Source organism: Pungitius pungitius, chromosome 2 (assembly GCF_949316345.1).
Source record: "Pungitius pungitius chromosome 2, fPunPun2.1, whole genome shotgun sequence".
In the NCBI taxonomy this organism is placed as follows: Eukaryota; Metazoa; Chordata; class Actinopteri; order Perciformes; family Gasterosteidae; genus Pungitius; species Pungitius pungitius.
The window spans coordinates 8,093,656-8,109,815 of record NC_084901.1 but is presented as its reverse complement, the minus strand read 5'-3'; the positions used below and the strand labels follow the sequence as shown (position 1 = coordinate 8,109,815).

The 16,160-nt window shown below is 41.9% G+C and overlaps 2 protein-coding genes across 2 annotated transcripts; one reads left to right on the top strand and one right to left on the bottom strand.

Moving 5' to 3' along the window:
- Window positions 1-32: 32 nt before the first annotated feature.
- On the bottom strand, window positions 33-3,179 carry LOC119210485 (aldo-keto reductase family 1 member D1-like). Its single transcript, XM_037460542.2, has 9 exons — window positions 2,864-3,179; window positions 2,564-2,731; window positions 2,303-2,419; window positions 2,091-2,168; window positions 1,550-1,672; window positions 1,253-1,362; window positions 926-1,091; window positions 733-815; window positions 33-667 (listed from the first exon to the last, which is right to left on the bottom strand). The coding sequence occupies exons 1-9, from the start codon at window positions 2,954-2,956 to the stop codon at window positions 625-627; spliced, it is 981 nt and encodes a 326-aa protein (XP_037316439.2). The 5' UTR covers window positions 2,957-3,179; the 3' UTR covers window positions 33-624.
- A 113-nt stretch (window positions 3,180-3,292) lies between these two features.
- Window positions 3,293-14,854, top strand: trim24 (tripartite motif containing 24). The gene is made up of 19 exons (XM_037460532.2): window positions 3,293-4,490; window positions 4,844-4,962; window positions 5,081-5,228; window positions 5,503-5,635; window positions 5,780-5,896; window positions 6,074-6,188; window positions 6,410-6,556; window positions 7,526-7,640; window positions 8,297-8,442; window positions 8,564-8,809; window positions 9,268-9,390; window positions 9,486-9,630; window positions 9,718-9,775; window positions 10,137-10,254; window positions 10,526-10,842; window positions 11,704-11,815; window positions 12,007-12,081; window positions 12,443-12,604; window positions 12,854-14,854. Exons 1-19 carry the CDS (start codon window positions 4,220-4,222, stop codon window positions 13,454-13,456), a joined length of 3,270 nt encoding a protein of 1,089 aa, XP_037316429.2. The 5' UTR covers window positions 3,293-4,219; the 3' UTR covers window positions 13,457-14,854.
- The last annotated feature ends 1,306 nt before the right edge of the window (window positions 14,855-16,160 follow it).

The following is a 16,160-nucleotide window of genomic DNA, read 5'->3' as shown; positions in this document are numbered from 1 at the left end:
AACTCAGAAGAACAAGTAACAAGAAAGTACAATTTTCATCAAACATGTTATAGATAAGTGACATTATAAGTACAATTTAAGTGCTACAATTTGCTCTATTATTAGGATTACATGTCATTACATTAGTTGTTACAAGCTTACATACTACTATTTGCATGCCAGATGTTGAGCAACTGTATACCCTTAAAAATATTTTGACAGCCAATTGTACATATTTGCATAACATGAACATTTCCTACGGTACCTGATGGCAGCATTATTTATATGGCATTAATTCGCACTAAAGATTGTAAAATTTTGCATTCATACATAGATGTAGAAAGATAAAACAATGAGAGAATGCACTTTCTAGAACAGCTTACAATCAGCAGGAGCTATACTCTATATCCGTCTCAAGGGAAATAATCAAGTTTCTGTTTACCATTTGTCTTAAATCATTCACAAAGGATTTGAAGTGATAATACAGACCATTATGATATCAATAAAGTGAATTAAATGCACCATAAAAGGTGTACTGTTATTTTTTCCACGTAAAAACAGTGCAACATGTAAGAGCATGTAAAAAGCTAACAAACACAGTTTGCTTTTCAACTAATTTAAATGAAGTCTTGGCATCTTTGGGAACTAGTAGTCATCGTGGAATGGATACTCTGGGTGATCGGACCACCTGTTGAGTCAATGAAAATAATTAATATGTATTTATTTGGAACAGAACTCAGTGTATATACTCACATGAGAAGCTCCACAAAACGAATATTCTTGTTCAAGCCCTCAACTGCCTTCATCTCGGCATCAGAGAGAGAAAAGTCGAATATCTGTAGCATTTAAAAACAACGCATTTCATATATTTTCTGTTTTTCTACAAGATCGGTAGCAGGCTCTACCCAGCACGTGGGATGTCAAAACTGATGCAATGCAAACAAACCTGAATGTTTTCCTCAATGCGAGAAGGGTTGAAGCTCTTTGGGATGACCACTACTCCTCGCTGAACATTGAACCTCAACGCCACCTGGGCTGTGTTCTTGTTGTACTTTTTAGCAATGGATACCAGTAGGTCATCTTCCAGCAATGGGGGGCATTTGAGGTTTACCCTGTTAAAATTGAGTTCATTCATTTTATGAAGACATCGGAGATAACTATTTCTTTAATTCTATACTTTAAGTGCATGGTCATGCCAGTTTTTTCCTAGAATACACTAGTCTTTATAGGTTACACATTAACTGAGTGTGGTAAGTGCCTTTGTCTCCCATACCATGATGCATCTCTAGATGTCCCCAGAGGGCTGTATCCCACAATGACAATATCTTTCTGCTTGCAGTAGTCAAGCAACTTTGGCTGAGTGAAATAGGGATTGCATTCAACCTGTATAAAGAACAAATGATTTTAGTCAGTGTGTGTATGAGCCAAGGAAGTTGTTTTGACACCGCTAACGTTTCATATTTATTAAGAATCGTTGGTCTGAGCTTTCTTTTCTTTTTATAATCCAATGCTGAATGTGTTTATATGCTATATCTCCATATCGCAGTGTTGTATTTTCCTGTCTTTCTACCTGGTTTGACACAGGCTTGTGTTTCAGCCCAGGTTTGTTCAGGATCAACTCCAGTTGTCTCCTGTTGAAGTTGGATACTCCAAGAGACTTTACCAGCCCAGCCTCTTTGCAGGCCTCCAAAGCCTGTCCACATTGTATTAAAACAAACACGCACAGTCAGACTTTGAACAGAAATAGGTAGAAAACACACGAGAATGACCTGCTGCACATTTCTAATGTCTTTATGTGTCATTGAACTGGGGAGGTCAGGATCTGATAGTCTTGTTAATGTCGTTTGGGTAGCAGGCTCTAACCAGCACGTGGGATGTCAAAACTGATGCAATGCAAACAAACCTGAGTGTTTTCCTCAATGCGAGAAGGGTTGAAGCTCTTTGGGGTGACCGGTAGTCCTCACTGAACATTGAACCTCAACGCCATCTGGGCTGTGTTCTCGTTATACTTTTTAGCAATCGATACCAGTAGCGTATCTTCCAGGAATGCTGGCCATATTTATTCATTAAACTATAGTCAGTGTTCTCTGTAGATTATTTACAAGTCTCACCTCCCATGTTGCACAGAGATCTGTTTTGTGATAAATGCAGTTCCCTTTGTCATCTTTGGGGTAAAATGTATCTCCTGGCTTTAGAAAATAAAAAAAGATGTTCAGTCAGTGGAAATGAGTGAGATTGTTATCAAGAAAGAAAAAAAAAATTGTAAAACTGTTCACAATTGAATAGGAATCTTTTTGCATTGTGACATTTAATGCATGCATACCTTGAAGGCTGTGGGCATTTCTATAATGTACAGGTCGACATAATCCAGCTGTAATGTCTTTAAAGTTTTCTCTAAAGCAGGTCGAACCAATTCTGGGGGATGGAATGTGTTCCACAGCTGCATAACCAATGCAGACGGAAAATGCATTAGTTGTTGCAAAAGTACAGCAAGTAATTTGCAGCCGTGCCATCTGTTTTTGGCAAAAGTTCAGTGGTCAAGCCAATGCACTTGGAAACACTTTTCAAACAGCAAACTGCAAACCTTCCCGCAGTAGAAGATGTCCTCTCTCTTCACAGTCCCATCTGCAATCGTGTCCCGTATTGCTTGTCCCACCTCGTGCTCATTGTAATAGACCAAAGCCCCATCAAAGTGTCTGTAGCCTTTTTCAATTGCCAATTTGACTGATTGATAAGTAGTTCCTTTAGGAGTCTATCAAAAAGACAAAATTCTCATGAGTGTATTATATCTTATATAATTTACATTAAATTAAAAACTATGTGACTTACATGCAAGTTATTAATTAATTTCCTACAAACAATCTGGTGAAATAGTGTGGATTACCTTGCGTGGATCCCCATATGTTCCCAGCCCAATTAATGGTATGCGGTTTCCGTCACTCAGAGAAATGGAGAGATTCTCAACTGTCAAGTCCATGCTCTTCAAAGTGTGGGTCGTTTAAGCCAAACCTTACCCCAACCACTATTTGTATTGTGTGCGTTCTTTAAATGTTAAAGAGGCCCAATGTCTCGCATTATGTTAGACCTATCTTTATGCACTTTGACCCAAGAGGAGCAAGCGCAAATCGTGGCAGTGGCAACGATATGGTGGCAACCCGCTGAGGCACTTCCGGTTGCAGGTGCAACTGCCTCGACCCGCGGCACCTGTCACGATTCTGCAACAGCTGCATCGACTTTGCGGGAGTGGTGCCTCGACAGTTCGTTTGTTTTGCCACATATGTGACTTTTTTTTTCTTCATAATTCGCCAATGTATGCCAATTCAATGCGGTCTTTAAGAGTGCCAGTATTGTTAGTTATCAGCGTTCTATTAGTAAAACAATAACTGATATGGCTAATATGGGCTAAGACCACTTGTTGCCCTGGTCACGCTAACCACCTTCAGGCTGCGTCCCGAATCAATGCAACTTGTAAATATTAGATAGATGCATTGTAACGTTTAAAATATAGAGAAGTTATTAAAGCTATTTGCAAATAATGCACAACACATCCTACCCAAAGGATCCTCCCACGCTAAATGACAACTTATTCACACCGCAAAAACAAGAAATAAACTGAACGCATGCAACATGCAAAACGAGGTTAAATGATAACTATATCAAATTAATATGGAGCTTAATCTTTTACACATTGAGGACCATTGCAAGAAAATCAAATTTTTCAAGTTGCGTTTCCATGGGATGTAGTTTGGACCCAACCGGGCACTGTAGCTGCACAGTACCGTAGTGCTTCCTGGGTAATATGTGGTTTGTGTGTTTGCCTCCTGCAAAGAGTGTGCAGATTGTCGCTTTTCCTTTGGACATAAGAGCTTCAAAATTCGATGTTTGTAGTGTACATTTAAGTCAGAAGCTACTATGCGCGGTTTTCTGCGTTGTGTTTAAGTCGGAAACGCCTTTAACGAAGGACTTCATTCTTAATAGCTTATGTTTATAACGTACTGTTAAAAAAAGCTACGTTGCTAATTTAGCTTTTGTTGCACTTTGACTTAATCTGTTACCGCAACGTGTAATAAACCTCTTTCTAGGATGAAATGTCTGTTTTCAGGGCCGCGATGCGTAATGTTAAAATGTATATTCGCTGTCTGGCGTGTTAAATCAGGAAGAGGCTACCCTTTGTTTCCTATCGTAACGCTGTATTGATCGGCGGACAGGAAAGCGTTGAGAAGCTGCAGGAAAAAACAAAATGGATGAAAGTATTGAAAATGTTGACAACGACGACATTGTCATCATTGTCGAAAACGAGGCGGAAAGTTTGCCAGCAGAGGACGACAGGCTGAAACCGCAAGGCGCCTTCGGGCTCATGGACACCTGTCCCATCTGCAAGTTGAGCTTCCACAACAGAGAGCCCAAACTCCTGCCGTGTCTTCACTCCTTCTGCAAGAGGTGTCTCCCTGTCCCCTTTAGAAGTGCCGACCCGAGGCGGGACTCCCAGGGTCAAGTGGACAGCAAATCATGTGAGAAACGCCCACGTCATAACTGAACTCCTCAGGCCACCCCCAGTCTCCAAATAACTACATCCTTACGTTTCTATTACTTATCTCTGTGCATGTGTTTAATTCACGTAAAGTTATTATGCCACCCCCAGGCTACAAATAACCACATCTTTACTTTTCTATAACCCATCTCTGTGCATGTATTTAAATAACAAAGTTATCGTGCCACCCCCGGTCTCCAAATAACCACTTCCTTACTTTTCTATAACCCATCTCTGTGCATGTATTTAATTATTGTAAAGTCCTGGTCTCATGTCGATCGTGACTTGCGCTGTCTCCTTTTTATATCGTGGATTTTGTCTCTCCTGCTCCAGTGGGCGCCGTGCGATGTCCAGTATGCAGGCAGGAATGCTGGGAGATGGACATGTTGGATAATTTCTTCGTGAAGGACTCCGCTGAAGTCCCGAGCAGCACCATGGAGAAAAGCAGCCAGGTCGGCCCTCAGACATTCGTCCCGAACCCGTTTTCTTCTTTTACACCCTTCTCTGGAGACTAGATTGATGATTCTTCACATCTTCCTCTCATTGGCTCTTCACTTTTGTCTTCCATAGTTGTGCATCAGCTGCGAAGACAACACAGAGGCGACGGGTTACTGCGTGGAGTGTGTGGAGTTTCTGTGTGTGACGTGTATTGAGGCGCACCAAAGGGTCAAGTTCACCAGGGATCACACCATACGCCAGAAGGAGGAGATGTCTCCAGGTAGTTTGTGGTACCCGCCAGAACCCTCCGTCTGTAATTAGATGAATCTATTACATTTTAAATATGGCATTTTATACTTCAGTGATGATGCATGGTACATTCAGACGTTTAAGGTTGCAACAAGGTGCCTTTTGTTGATGTCGGCAAACGTTTCTGGCAAGATGTAATTGTAGTTATTTTCAAAAACTGAGTGAACATTTAATTTCCCAAAAGGTGACTTTATATTTCTCTATGTTCTACTCCCCAATCCTCCCCCTCCATGTACGTATCCCAGAAGCATTAGGTGTGTCCACACAGAAGCCTGTGTTTTGTGACATCCACAAGCAGGAGCCCCTGAAGCTGTTTTGTGAGACGTGTGACCGGCTCACATGTCGGGACTGTCAGCTGCTTAAGCACAAGGATCACAAGTAAGCTGATTTTACATTTTTAGAAAACCCTCAAAGTATCCAAACAAGTTATAGCGTCATATATGAATGATGATTGGCGATATAAGAACAGTAAAAAATAAATAAATTGTGCCAATGATTAACGCACATATTGTTTTTGGCCAGCTACCAGTTTTTGGATGATGCATACCGGAACCACAAGCAGCATCTGGAGAACATGACACAGCAGTTGCAAGAGAAAAGAAAGGCCATCGAGGACGTGTCCAGCTGTATCAGCTCTGGGTAAAGTTCTCTTCTACAGCAGGAACTTAAGCAGAGGCTGGTTTCTTTCTTCTTCAGATATAAGCACAGTTGTTTGCATTATTATTTTGACATGGAATAGTTACAAGCTATAATATTACCAAAACACTTTCACTATCGTGCATATTGAAATTGATGCTTGATTAATGTGACTCACAGACTCCAGCATGTCGAGGAAAACCGGAAGGCCGTCACCAATGAAATAAAAAAGTCCATCTGTAACTTGATCATGGAAATCAACAGGAAGGGAAAGATTCTGGTTAACCAGCTTGAGGTATAATTCAATGTAATTTGAAAGGCCGTTATGACATTTTATTTTCTGGTTTCTTCCATTTTTTTTTTCTCACCACCGAAGGGGTTTTCATTTTTGGGGGAGTTTTTCCTTTGCCGATGTGGGGGTTTCGGGACGGGATGTTGCATGTGTACATACTGTAAAGCCCTTTAAGGCAAATTTGTAATTGGAGATGTTGATCAAATGCCACCATTTGCTCTTAGGCTCTGACTAAAGACCACGAGCTGGGTTTGAAAAAGCAGCAAGATGACGTCAACTCCCTGAGCAGGCACCTCGACCACGTCATCAGCTTCACTAAATGGGCCACAGCCAGCCACAGCGGGACGGCCCTGCTGTACTGCAAGAGACTGGTGACTGACTTTAACATCACACAGCCATTTGACTTACTTTATCCCGTTGGACTCGCGTGTCACCTTTTTGGGAAAAGAAGCCAGGTCTAACCCGATAATCCTGTCTCATAAGAGATATAATACAAACACGTATAATAATGCATCAAATAGTTTTAAACTGTAACGTCGACACTATGGCTGGGCATTGCACTATTTCTGGTATCAAATTTTTCATACAATGCAATGGCCGTAACGACTGTCGCTCATTGGCAGGCAGCAAAATCGACTCCCACCTCTCATCGCCGAGGCCGCAGCGGTTGGAGCTTCTTGTCTTACTTGTTAAGATTCATGGTTATAACTTTACAACAACAATTAATAACACACAACAGGATGAATTGAACAGTTTGTGACACAATAATATTCAATCATTTGGAGAATTAATGATGAAATTACACCGCCAAGCTGCATGCTGGGTACAGCTCGCCCGCTAGCACAACAAGAAGAAACTGTCTACATGAAAACGGATAAGAGCAATACAGAAGGAACGATGAGGGACCAGAGAGGCACAAGATACACAACGTATGCCCAAGAGAGGAGCTTTGTGGTGTTTTGGGTTTGATCGGAAAACAATTTATTGCAAAGTTTGTCAAGCCGCTGGTATTGTCTCTGGTGGCAACACTAGCAGCCACAACAAGCCAATGAGTTGGTGGTTCTTTTCGGCGTCAATGAATGTGTTCATCTTGGGAAAAAATACTGTCGTCTACGGTGATACTGCTAGAATCATACAAAACACAGGTGAAAATATTTTTTTCAGCCATACCGCCCATCCTTAGTGCAACGAGTCCTAAAAGAGTTGCGGCGTCATTGTTTCATGCATTTTCTGTTGCAGTAAAAAAAATATCAATTGATACATATATACATTTTTCAACTGTAATTTGACAAATCTCCAACCTTGTTTATAACCTTTAAATGTTTTTTTTGGTCTTCCAGATACTTTTCCAGATTCATTACCTGATGAGAGCAAGCTGTAATCCCTCCATCGTCCCTCAGAGTTCTGTTCGCTTTCAGTGTCGCTCTGGCTTCTGGGCCACCAATGTAGACCTCGGTAAGACTTTCACTTACTTTATTAGGAGCCAAGCACCACCAATGGTTGATGGGAAACTATTTCTATAATTAACACGCTTTACACTGATTTATAGAAGGCGTAATGTGTCGGGGAAAAAAAACGTCTAGTGAGGAAATAATGACTAACGGCACAGGTGTTCTGTTCATTTATATATTCATACTTCATAATTATTGCCGCTCAGTGTGAAAAAAAAAAGCTTCATAGTGACTTCAGAATTGAGTTCACGAGAGGCTCAGTGATTTGTTGGTTGGCGCTGAAAACCTTCAATTTGAAAAACTGAAGATTTTCTGGGGTTATAGAGTTTATAGAAGTTTAAAGACCTCTGTAGCTTGTCCCTTATCCCCGTCGCAGCATCTTGGGACTGTAGCCACTTCTAGCATGAGCACACCCAAATCTCTGAATGAGTTAATTCATTCTCCTTTCTCGGTTTTAATCACTTTTTGGGGGGAAATTCTTTAAATTTCACCCTAATGTCCACTTGAATGTCGTCCACAAGTTTGAACTTGGGCCTCTTGCCCATTGGCACTTTGACGTTCTGGACTCGCCGAGCTGAGACAAAAGGACAAAAACAACATGGGTTCATGATCTCATATGCGGTCTATCTTCTTTTTGAGTGTTTGCTTTGTCTTCTCCAGGTTCTTTGGTTGTAGAAAGGGGCCAGAGCCGGACCCCCATCACCAACCACCCGGCAGGTCCCAGAGCAGAAGCGCCCACTGGAGGACTTTCCGCTTCAGCTCAGCAGATAGTGCGACAGAGCACATTGGCTCAGCTGCAGATGCATGTATATATTATACTTGTTTTAGTCAAACACTCGCCACTGTCGCATACTAATAATTATGTCTTAATTTCTTAATCTACTCCACTGAATAGAATTGACTTGAATGTTACTCCCTCTGTACAAGGTGGATAAGCTTGCCCAGCAGCCTACCAGACAACCCCCCCCGAACCACTGGTCCTGGTACCAAAATGCCCGGGTCCCAGGGCACCCGGGGCATCCACCCCCAACCAGACCCAGCCATGGTGGGTCCTCCCCGTCTCAAGGCCCTCCAACCTTGGGACAGCCGGGACGCAGATACGGAAGCTCCTACGCCAACCCGAGAAGCCCCACGTCGTCCATGCTTCACAACACAGGATTCCCACCTGCTCAGGTAGGCCACAATGCCAAACACCTGTATTGTGTGTCACGTGGTTCTGTGGTGAACGGTCCGCGTTTAGAATGGCAGGAGGGATGCGTAAAGCACAAAGCACCCACACTGGTGTTGACTTGATGTTTTGTAATCACATGCGTTTCATGGTTGTGAACGTTGCCAAAACAGGTTTGATACAACTTTTATCTTTTGCCTCATAACGGGGCTGAATCCAGTTTGTTAATCTTGAAAAAGACTGGAAGTTTGTAAATGTTGCCAATAAACCAAATTTGCAATGGGGCTGAACCATCTGGAGTGCATCCGGATTGCTGTTAATGTGTGTGTCTTTCCAGTATTTTAGCCTCTACTGTTACAATCTTCAATTAAGCATGGCCTTTAAAATGAACTCTATAAACTTTTACACTATTCCAACCTTTACACTATTCCCTTCAACTCTTAAAATTATTTTTTGCCCTCAGTCTTTGAGAGATCTGATCCATAGCTCCAGCTTCCCTCCCAAACCAATGGATGTGTTGCAGGGTACATCCCGCTACCCACAGCCTCTTTCTGCAGGAGCAGCTGCACAGATGTCACTACAACAGGTAGGTAAAGGAATGGAGAGAGCCTGGTCCAAGGAAAAAAAGACTATTTACGCTTTTCCAAAGCCGTAATAACAACCTGTTTTTGTTCCTTAAAGCGGGGCCTAACGGAGTCCTCCTTCCTGAAGAGGAGTGAGGCTGGGGGATCCGTGCCATCCATCACCATCTCTATTCCCAAACCCAGCTTTGCTCCAAATCTCGCTTCCGCAACTACGGATAAAACCAGTGCATTTAACACGGCAGGTCAGCTGTGATTTAACTACTGCCCCTAAAGACCTAATCCTGTGTGAAAAATATCCCTCAAGAAATGTGTTTTCCTCTGTTCTCAAGTTCAAGCAAGGCAAAACTCGCCAATGGCCAAACCATCTTCCTCAGACAGGGCCACAGGGTAAGAAAAGATCGTAAACATCTGTCATTCTCATCACATTTCCTCCCGATCTTCTCAAAATTAAAATGTAATCCACCTTCAGCTGTACACCACTTCTTGTTCTAGTTTGCAGTTTCACTGGACATGTATTTACAATTTACAACCTATATGTACAGTTCATCCCTCTGTCATCACTTGTATGTTTTCACTAAGCCTTCTAATATGTACCACATGGCATTCAAGCGATTCAGAGAACAATTTATGAACATTCTCTGACCGGCCAAACCAATTCTTGTAAGCAAAGGCCGGTGCGTCTTTTGTTTTGACTAAATCATGGGAGCAATTCTCACTTCTCTCCTCTCGCCCGCTCGCTCTGTTAAAGGACGACTTCCTGGAGGCAGAGCTCCGAGCCTCCGTCGGCCAAGCGGCGAAGAAGGTCGTCCCCTGGGCCCGTCATTGTCATCAAGGACGAACCAGAGGACGAGGATGATGTTCGATTTGTGAGACAATTACTGCATTAGTCCAGAATGTCTAGAATTGAAAAACCGAAAGCTGACTGTACTACAGTCCGAGTCATTAAATTATGAAGCAAGGATTCTATTAAAAACTTTATAACGGCAGGGGTCATGTCAAAACAAGCGGAAACTTTTAGTACTTTTATTTTAGTACTTTTTAGTTTGGGTCCCCGCACGCAGGCTGCTGGCGAACACTTTTTTCAGCGTGCAAGTCGTATCTTCACTGCATGTGTCCTACACTTTGATTGGCCTGCAGGTGCAGTCCAGTGTTGGCTCCAGCCTGCCGGACAGCAGCACCGGCGCCCAGTCGAAGCCTCGCCAGCAGCCAAAGGCCCCCACTCCGGCCACGGCGCCCGAGGCGGAGTCCGGAGCGGAGTCGAGCGGCGCAGTCCAAGAGCCACGTGGGCAGCCCGCGGCACAGCCCGAGTCGGAGAAGATGCCGGTGCCGGAGGAGGATCCCAACGAGGACTGGTGCGCGGTCTGTCAGAACGGGGGCGAGCTGCTCTGTTGCGATAAGTGTCCCAAAGTCTTCCACCTGGCCTGCCACATTCCCGCACTGAATGAGTCCCCCAGGTGAGGGACAGCTTTTCTCTGAGTGCTATGGTTGCGTAAATTATAGGATGATCGTTGTATTTGATACAAAATAACTGAATAGCTAACTGATTAGCGGACACACTTCTTCTTCGATAAAAAAGTAACGGCACATTCTGAACAATGAAGACAAATAGTTCACATTTAAGGTCAGGATCCAAAAAGTTCAAGGCAAAGGGAGAATGAACCCAGAAGACTACCATCACTATAATCTCTACAATGAATGCTGGAATTATATAATTAGCTTATACTTTAAACTACAGGAAAATCAGAGATGCTGCGGTGCTACTAGTTATCCGTAATTATTATATGGCCATAATGTCTAAGGCTGGCATTTGATCTTAACACAATCTTTGTTGTTGTCGTGTTCTGTTAAAGCCAGGTATTTCTGTAAAGTTGCAAATAAAGATATTATATTTGAATTTTTCCTGTGTTTGTGGCCTAGGATTGTTGTCAACTTGTTTGATCCAAACATTTCTAAAAACTATTGTTTAGTCCAAAAGTCAAAAAATATTGAGGGAAGAAAGTAATTTCCAAAATTCACAGCGCATTGTGTCAAAATATTCCGGTTGGATTCATAGATGCTCCACTGAAAGGGAGACTTGCACAAGGTATTCTATTGGCAGTGTATTCTTTCAGTGACGACCTCACAAAACATTCAGCGTCTTTCTAAGAACTTAAATGTCAGCTTTGAATAAAAACAAAAACAAATTTTGTTTGGGCCCTATTGAAAAATGTTTTTTTAAATCTGCAATATTAGTTTGTGACATTGAAGGTTTGTGACTCCAGGTTTTATGATGCTAGTTATTAACAGAAAAGGCTTTTGTCCCATTGTCTCTCCAGCGGGGAATGGTTCTGTTCGCTCTGCCGAGACCTCGCCTCTCCCGAGATGGAGTACGTCTGCGACAGCAAGGACGACCCCGTCTCTGAGGGGTTCCCTCCTCACGGAAGAAGGGTGTGCTCCCTCAGCTCTAGTTCCTCACCATTGATATACTTTCATTGCTCGAGCCATGTTGTTCTGCTGCTTTTGTAGTCTTCCTCCACTTTCAAATTCCACTTTCAACCTCTGCAGGGGAGAAAATCTTCTTAAAACAACATGATCACTTCCATGTTTGATCTAATGCTTCCTCTTTTTCTAATATGCAGAAGTGCGAGAGGCTGCTGCTCCGTCTGTTCTGCAATGACTTCAGCACCGACTTCCAGCAGCCCGCTGCTCCATCAGTAAGTCATTTTGGCACAAATTCTGTACTGGGACCTACTTTTGGGTTCGGATGTATGGAAAAAGTAAACACTTCTCACTATTTGAGAGGGAAAACATTAATGGATGTCATTTTACCAAATTAAGAAAATTGTTAACAAGAGTTAATGTGTACTCTTTTTGATATGATTTCAACAATAGTGACGTAAATGTAAAATGGATAATGATAATGTAATCGTTTTCCTTTTCATCTTTTGAAATCGTTATTGAAAGGGTTAAATGTTTCCAGAGTCCCATTTCTTTGTGAAATTGAGTTGTTGGGTTTTTTTAGGATAAGGAATGTGTCTGAATGTAGATTTCACTTTCATCTCGTCTTTATTGTAGGAGACGAGACGGTACAAAGAGCTGATCAAGACCCCGATGGATTTGTCAATTGTGAAGAAGAAGCTGGAGTCAAAGTCAGCAGAAGGGGAAGGTTACAGCGGCCCGGAGGAGTGCGTTGCAGACATCCGGCTCATATTTTTCAACTGTGCAAAGTACTACAAGGTGAACATCACTTTACAGGAAACATGGGAGTAATCGGTTATCTGCTAAATGTTTGCAGAATCATAATGTCTAATGCCAAAATCTGAATTACCAGGGACGTTCTTGTGGGTCATAAGCTATGATTGGAAGGGATAATTTTGTGATCTCACTGTGACTTTTAATAATTTGCAGGTGCTTCATTAAATACCATTGAAGATAAGTAGTATGTACTCATTCGTTTCCACTTCTGTTTGTACTCTCACCGTTCAGGCGACCTCGGAGGTGGGGAGTGCAGGCTTGTACTTGGAGGACTACTTCGAGGAGCAGTTGAAACTAGTCTTCCCCGATACGATGTTCGCCGGAGGGAGGGAAGAACAGATGATTCCTCCCCTGGAAGAGGAGATAGATGAAGAGGAAGAGATGGTGGCGGAGGGCGCGGCCCCCGTAAAAGACGACAAACCACAAAGTCCGGCAGATAAGGGAATTCCGCCTGTGGAAGAAGACCTGCCTCCTCTGGAAGAAGGAACGGCACTCGCCGAGGAAGCAAGGTCAGAGACGGAGGAGAAGGTGAGCGACGCAAGCAAAAAGGGGACGGAGGATGAGGAGGAGGAGGAGGTGGTGGCGGTGCCATCTGCTGCGGTGGATCCACCTCCTGCAGAGGAGGCAAAGGAGGACGAGGAGATTCCTGCCGAGGAGACGGAATGCTCCCTGGCTGTTGAGGCCGAGACAAAAGAGGAGGAATCTCCCAAATCCCCAAAAGAGGAGGAGCCGCAGCTCCCCACGGACACGGACGTGCATCGGCCTGAAGGCCGGGAGAAGTCGGCTCCCGCAGACGAAGCCAACAAGGAGGAGGAGGAGGAGCAGGAGGGATAGAGGGATTCCAGCAGGGAGAGACACTGTAGACCAGATGGATGATTTCAGTCTTCCACAGAAGTGGCCCCAGTGGGGACCGGTGTTTGTTTTTTAGTGCGTTATGTTATATTTGCAATATGAAAAAAGGTTTTTGCTATGCTAAATAGACTTCTTTAGTGGCAGTCATGCAGTAGATGCACAATGGAGGGAGTAAATTATCTTTTTTCCCACTCAACGGTGGTTTGAATTTCACTTTTGGTATTTTCTGCAATGACATAACTGAAAAGCCCCAAAAGGTTATTTGTTAATCATGAGATCATTTGGAAGAACATAAAAATATGGAAAGAGAAAAAGGATTTTAGTTGCATGCAAGATGTCTTGATGTAAATATGAATGCCTCCATTTTTGTGTTTATAGACTCTCCTACAATAGCTACTGGGCTCATGAACAAATTATGTTTTATTACCATAGTATTTTATTTTTTATTTTGATGGGTTTGTATTGAAGTACAGCTATCTGTAAAAAAAATTGCGTTTTCTTTTTTAATTAAGCTGGCTGGTTATTTTAAAACACTTTTTTTTCCTTTCCAATCTGTTTTATCCTAAAGCATTCTTGTTGTGTTTTTACACAATAATTCTTCATAATTTACTGTTAGGACTCTATAAAATAATATAACTATCCAGAAACTGAAAACAGTTTGAAATGTGCACATTGTCTTTGTCCTTCTGCAGCATGATTACTTTTACATGTAAGATTTCTCCCCAGCTTTGTTGGTGTAGCTGTTTCATCACTGACTCTGTCTGTTCAACATTAACACATAACACTTTATTTATTAAGGATACACATGAGGTGTAAATTAACTCTGCAAACAATGTTATTACCTGTATTTGCAATATTTGTAATAAACAGGATTGAATATAATTATGTTTGTTCTTAGCTCCCATTGGCTGTCATTTATATTTTATTCTGTGAGATACATTATCCGTATTAAGAACCCTGCCCCCCGGAATGAAGCTGACGTTCGCTAACGGTGATCTGATGGGGCACGAGCTGACTAACAGAATGAAAAAAGGAAAGAAAACCTCTAAAATATACTACGTGATAATTGTTTTGTTATAATATCCATTCAGCTTTTTATCTTCATAACTTACCTGGTAATTTTACATCCCGTAACTGTAACCAAATGACTTATGCGACCCGGGGACGAAAGACGGTGCACAACAGAGGGAATGCCTGACTTTTTCTGTATCAAAAACCTTCATAGGAGTTCAAAATGTTTAAATGAGTGTGTGACATTCTTTTGTGGTATATTTGTGTTTTCGCAATCACGTTTGAGATCAGATTTATTCTCATATTTATCTCAAGCTGATATAATCTCAAACTGGTTCCATGAACACGAGCCTGGTCAGGGAAAAACACAGGGCCCAACCTGATGGGGGTAAATCGTTAACAAACTTAACAAATCTGCTCAGTGTTAAAGACATTACATGTCATTTAGCTGATGCTTTTTTACATTTTAGCCTAGGGAGCAGTTAGGGGTGAGGTGTCTTGCTCAGGGACACTTTGACATGGGGAAGCCAGGGTTCTATCTGCCAATCTTGTGGTTCCCGTCACACCATCTCCAGCCCATGTGCCACAGTACGTAAGAGTTAAACCCAACGCCAAGTAGTGTGACTAGGTTTATCATGAGTAGCCGTTTTGTTGTTTTTTATCAGGACAATTATTCTTCAAACATTATTGTTTTGTACTCTTTACATGATTATCACCTAATTATCGCACTCTGACGACAGTGTATGTTCTCCAAATCGTGTCTTTGCCCTTCTGCAGCATGATTACTTTTACATGTAAGATTTATCCAAAGCTTTGTTGGTTTAGCTGGAAGTGTGCAATTAGACCCACAAAGCAAATAGATGTAAGTTATCTGACCCTTTCTAGAACTCACATAAAGCCTTCAACTTCAACATCAGTATCATTACATCTGTCCAACACTTTAATAATTTAATAAGGATATCCAGGAGGTGTAAATGAACGCTGCAAACAAAGTCATTACCACTGTCTTTATTCTGTGATTTGTATTTTATTATTTATGTAATGATGCTGCACCCTTAAGAAAAGCTGACATTCTCAAACAGTGGTGCGATTCTCAAATAATGAAAAATGGGCAAAAAAATGAAAAGAAAATATTTGTTACTGATTATTGTTTTGTTATAGTAACCCTCTATCTTCAGCAAGGCCGCTAGGTGGTTTATGATGACCTACTGGTCAGGATGAGTGTTCTGTTCTTTCCATTTGATTCTTAAATTCATCTTTGTTTTGTAACATTTTGTCTGGAGACTTAAACTATCAAATTGTTTTTTGTTGGAAAATTGTTGCATCGCAAAAAGTATTCCAGAAATAGATAAATTTGTTCGTTGCCCTCCCTGTCGAACCTACAATTCAATAAAGCAAAAGATCTAAGCCACTTTCTAAATCACTCTCTTTTTTCTCTTTGAGTTTTTTTACACACTGCAGCTGCTCTTTAGTAGTATTTTTAATGATTTTATTCTGGACGCCCTTGAGAGGCAAGTTAAATTGGCTTTTTCTGTACTTTTACTCTTCTGTACACAATTGTTGAATTAGGGACACCTCGTGTTGTATTGTTTAGCTTTTGTTGCTTAGCTGGTCATGTGAAAATCAAACATGTTTTCAAGGACAGGGCGATGAGTTCTATGCAAAAGTGTCTTTC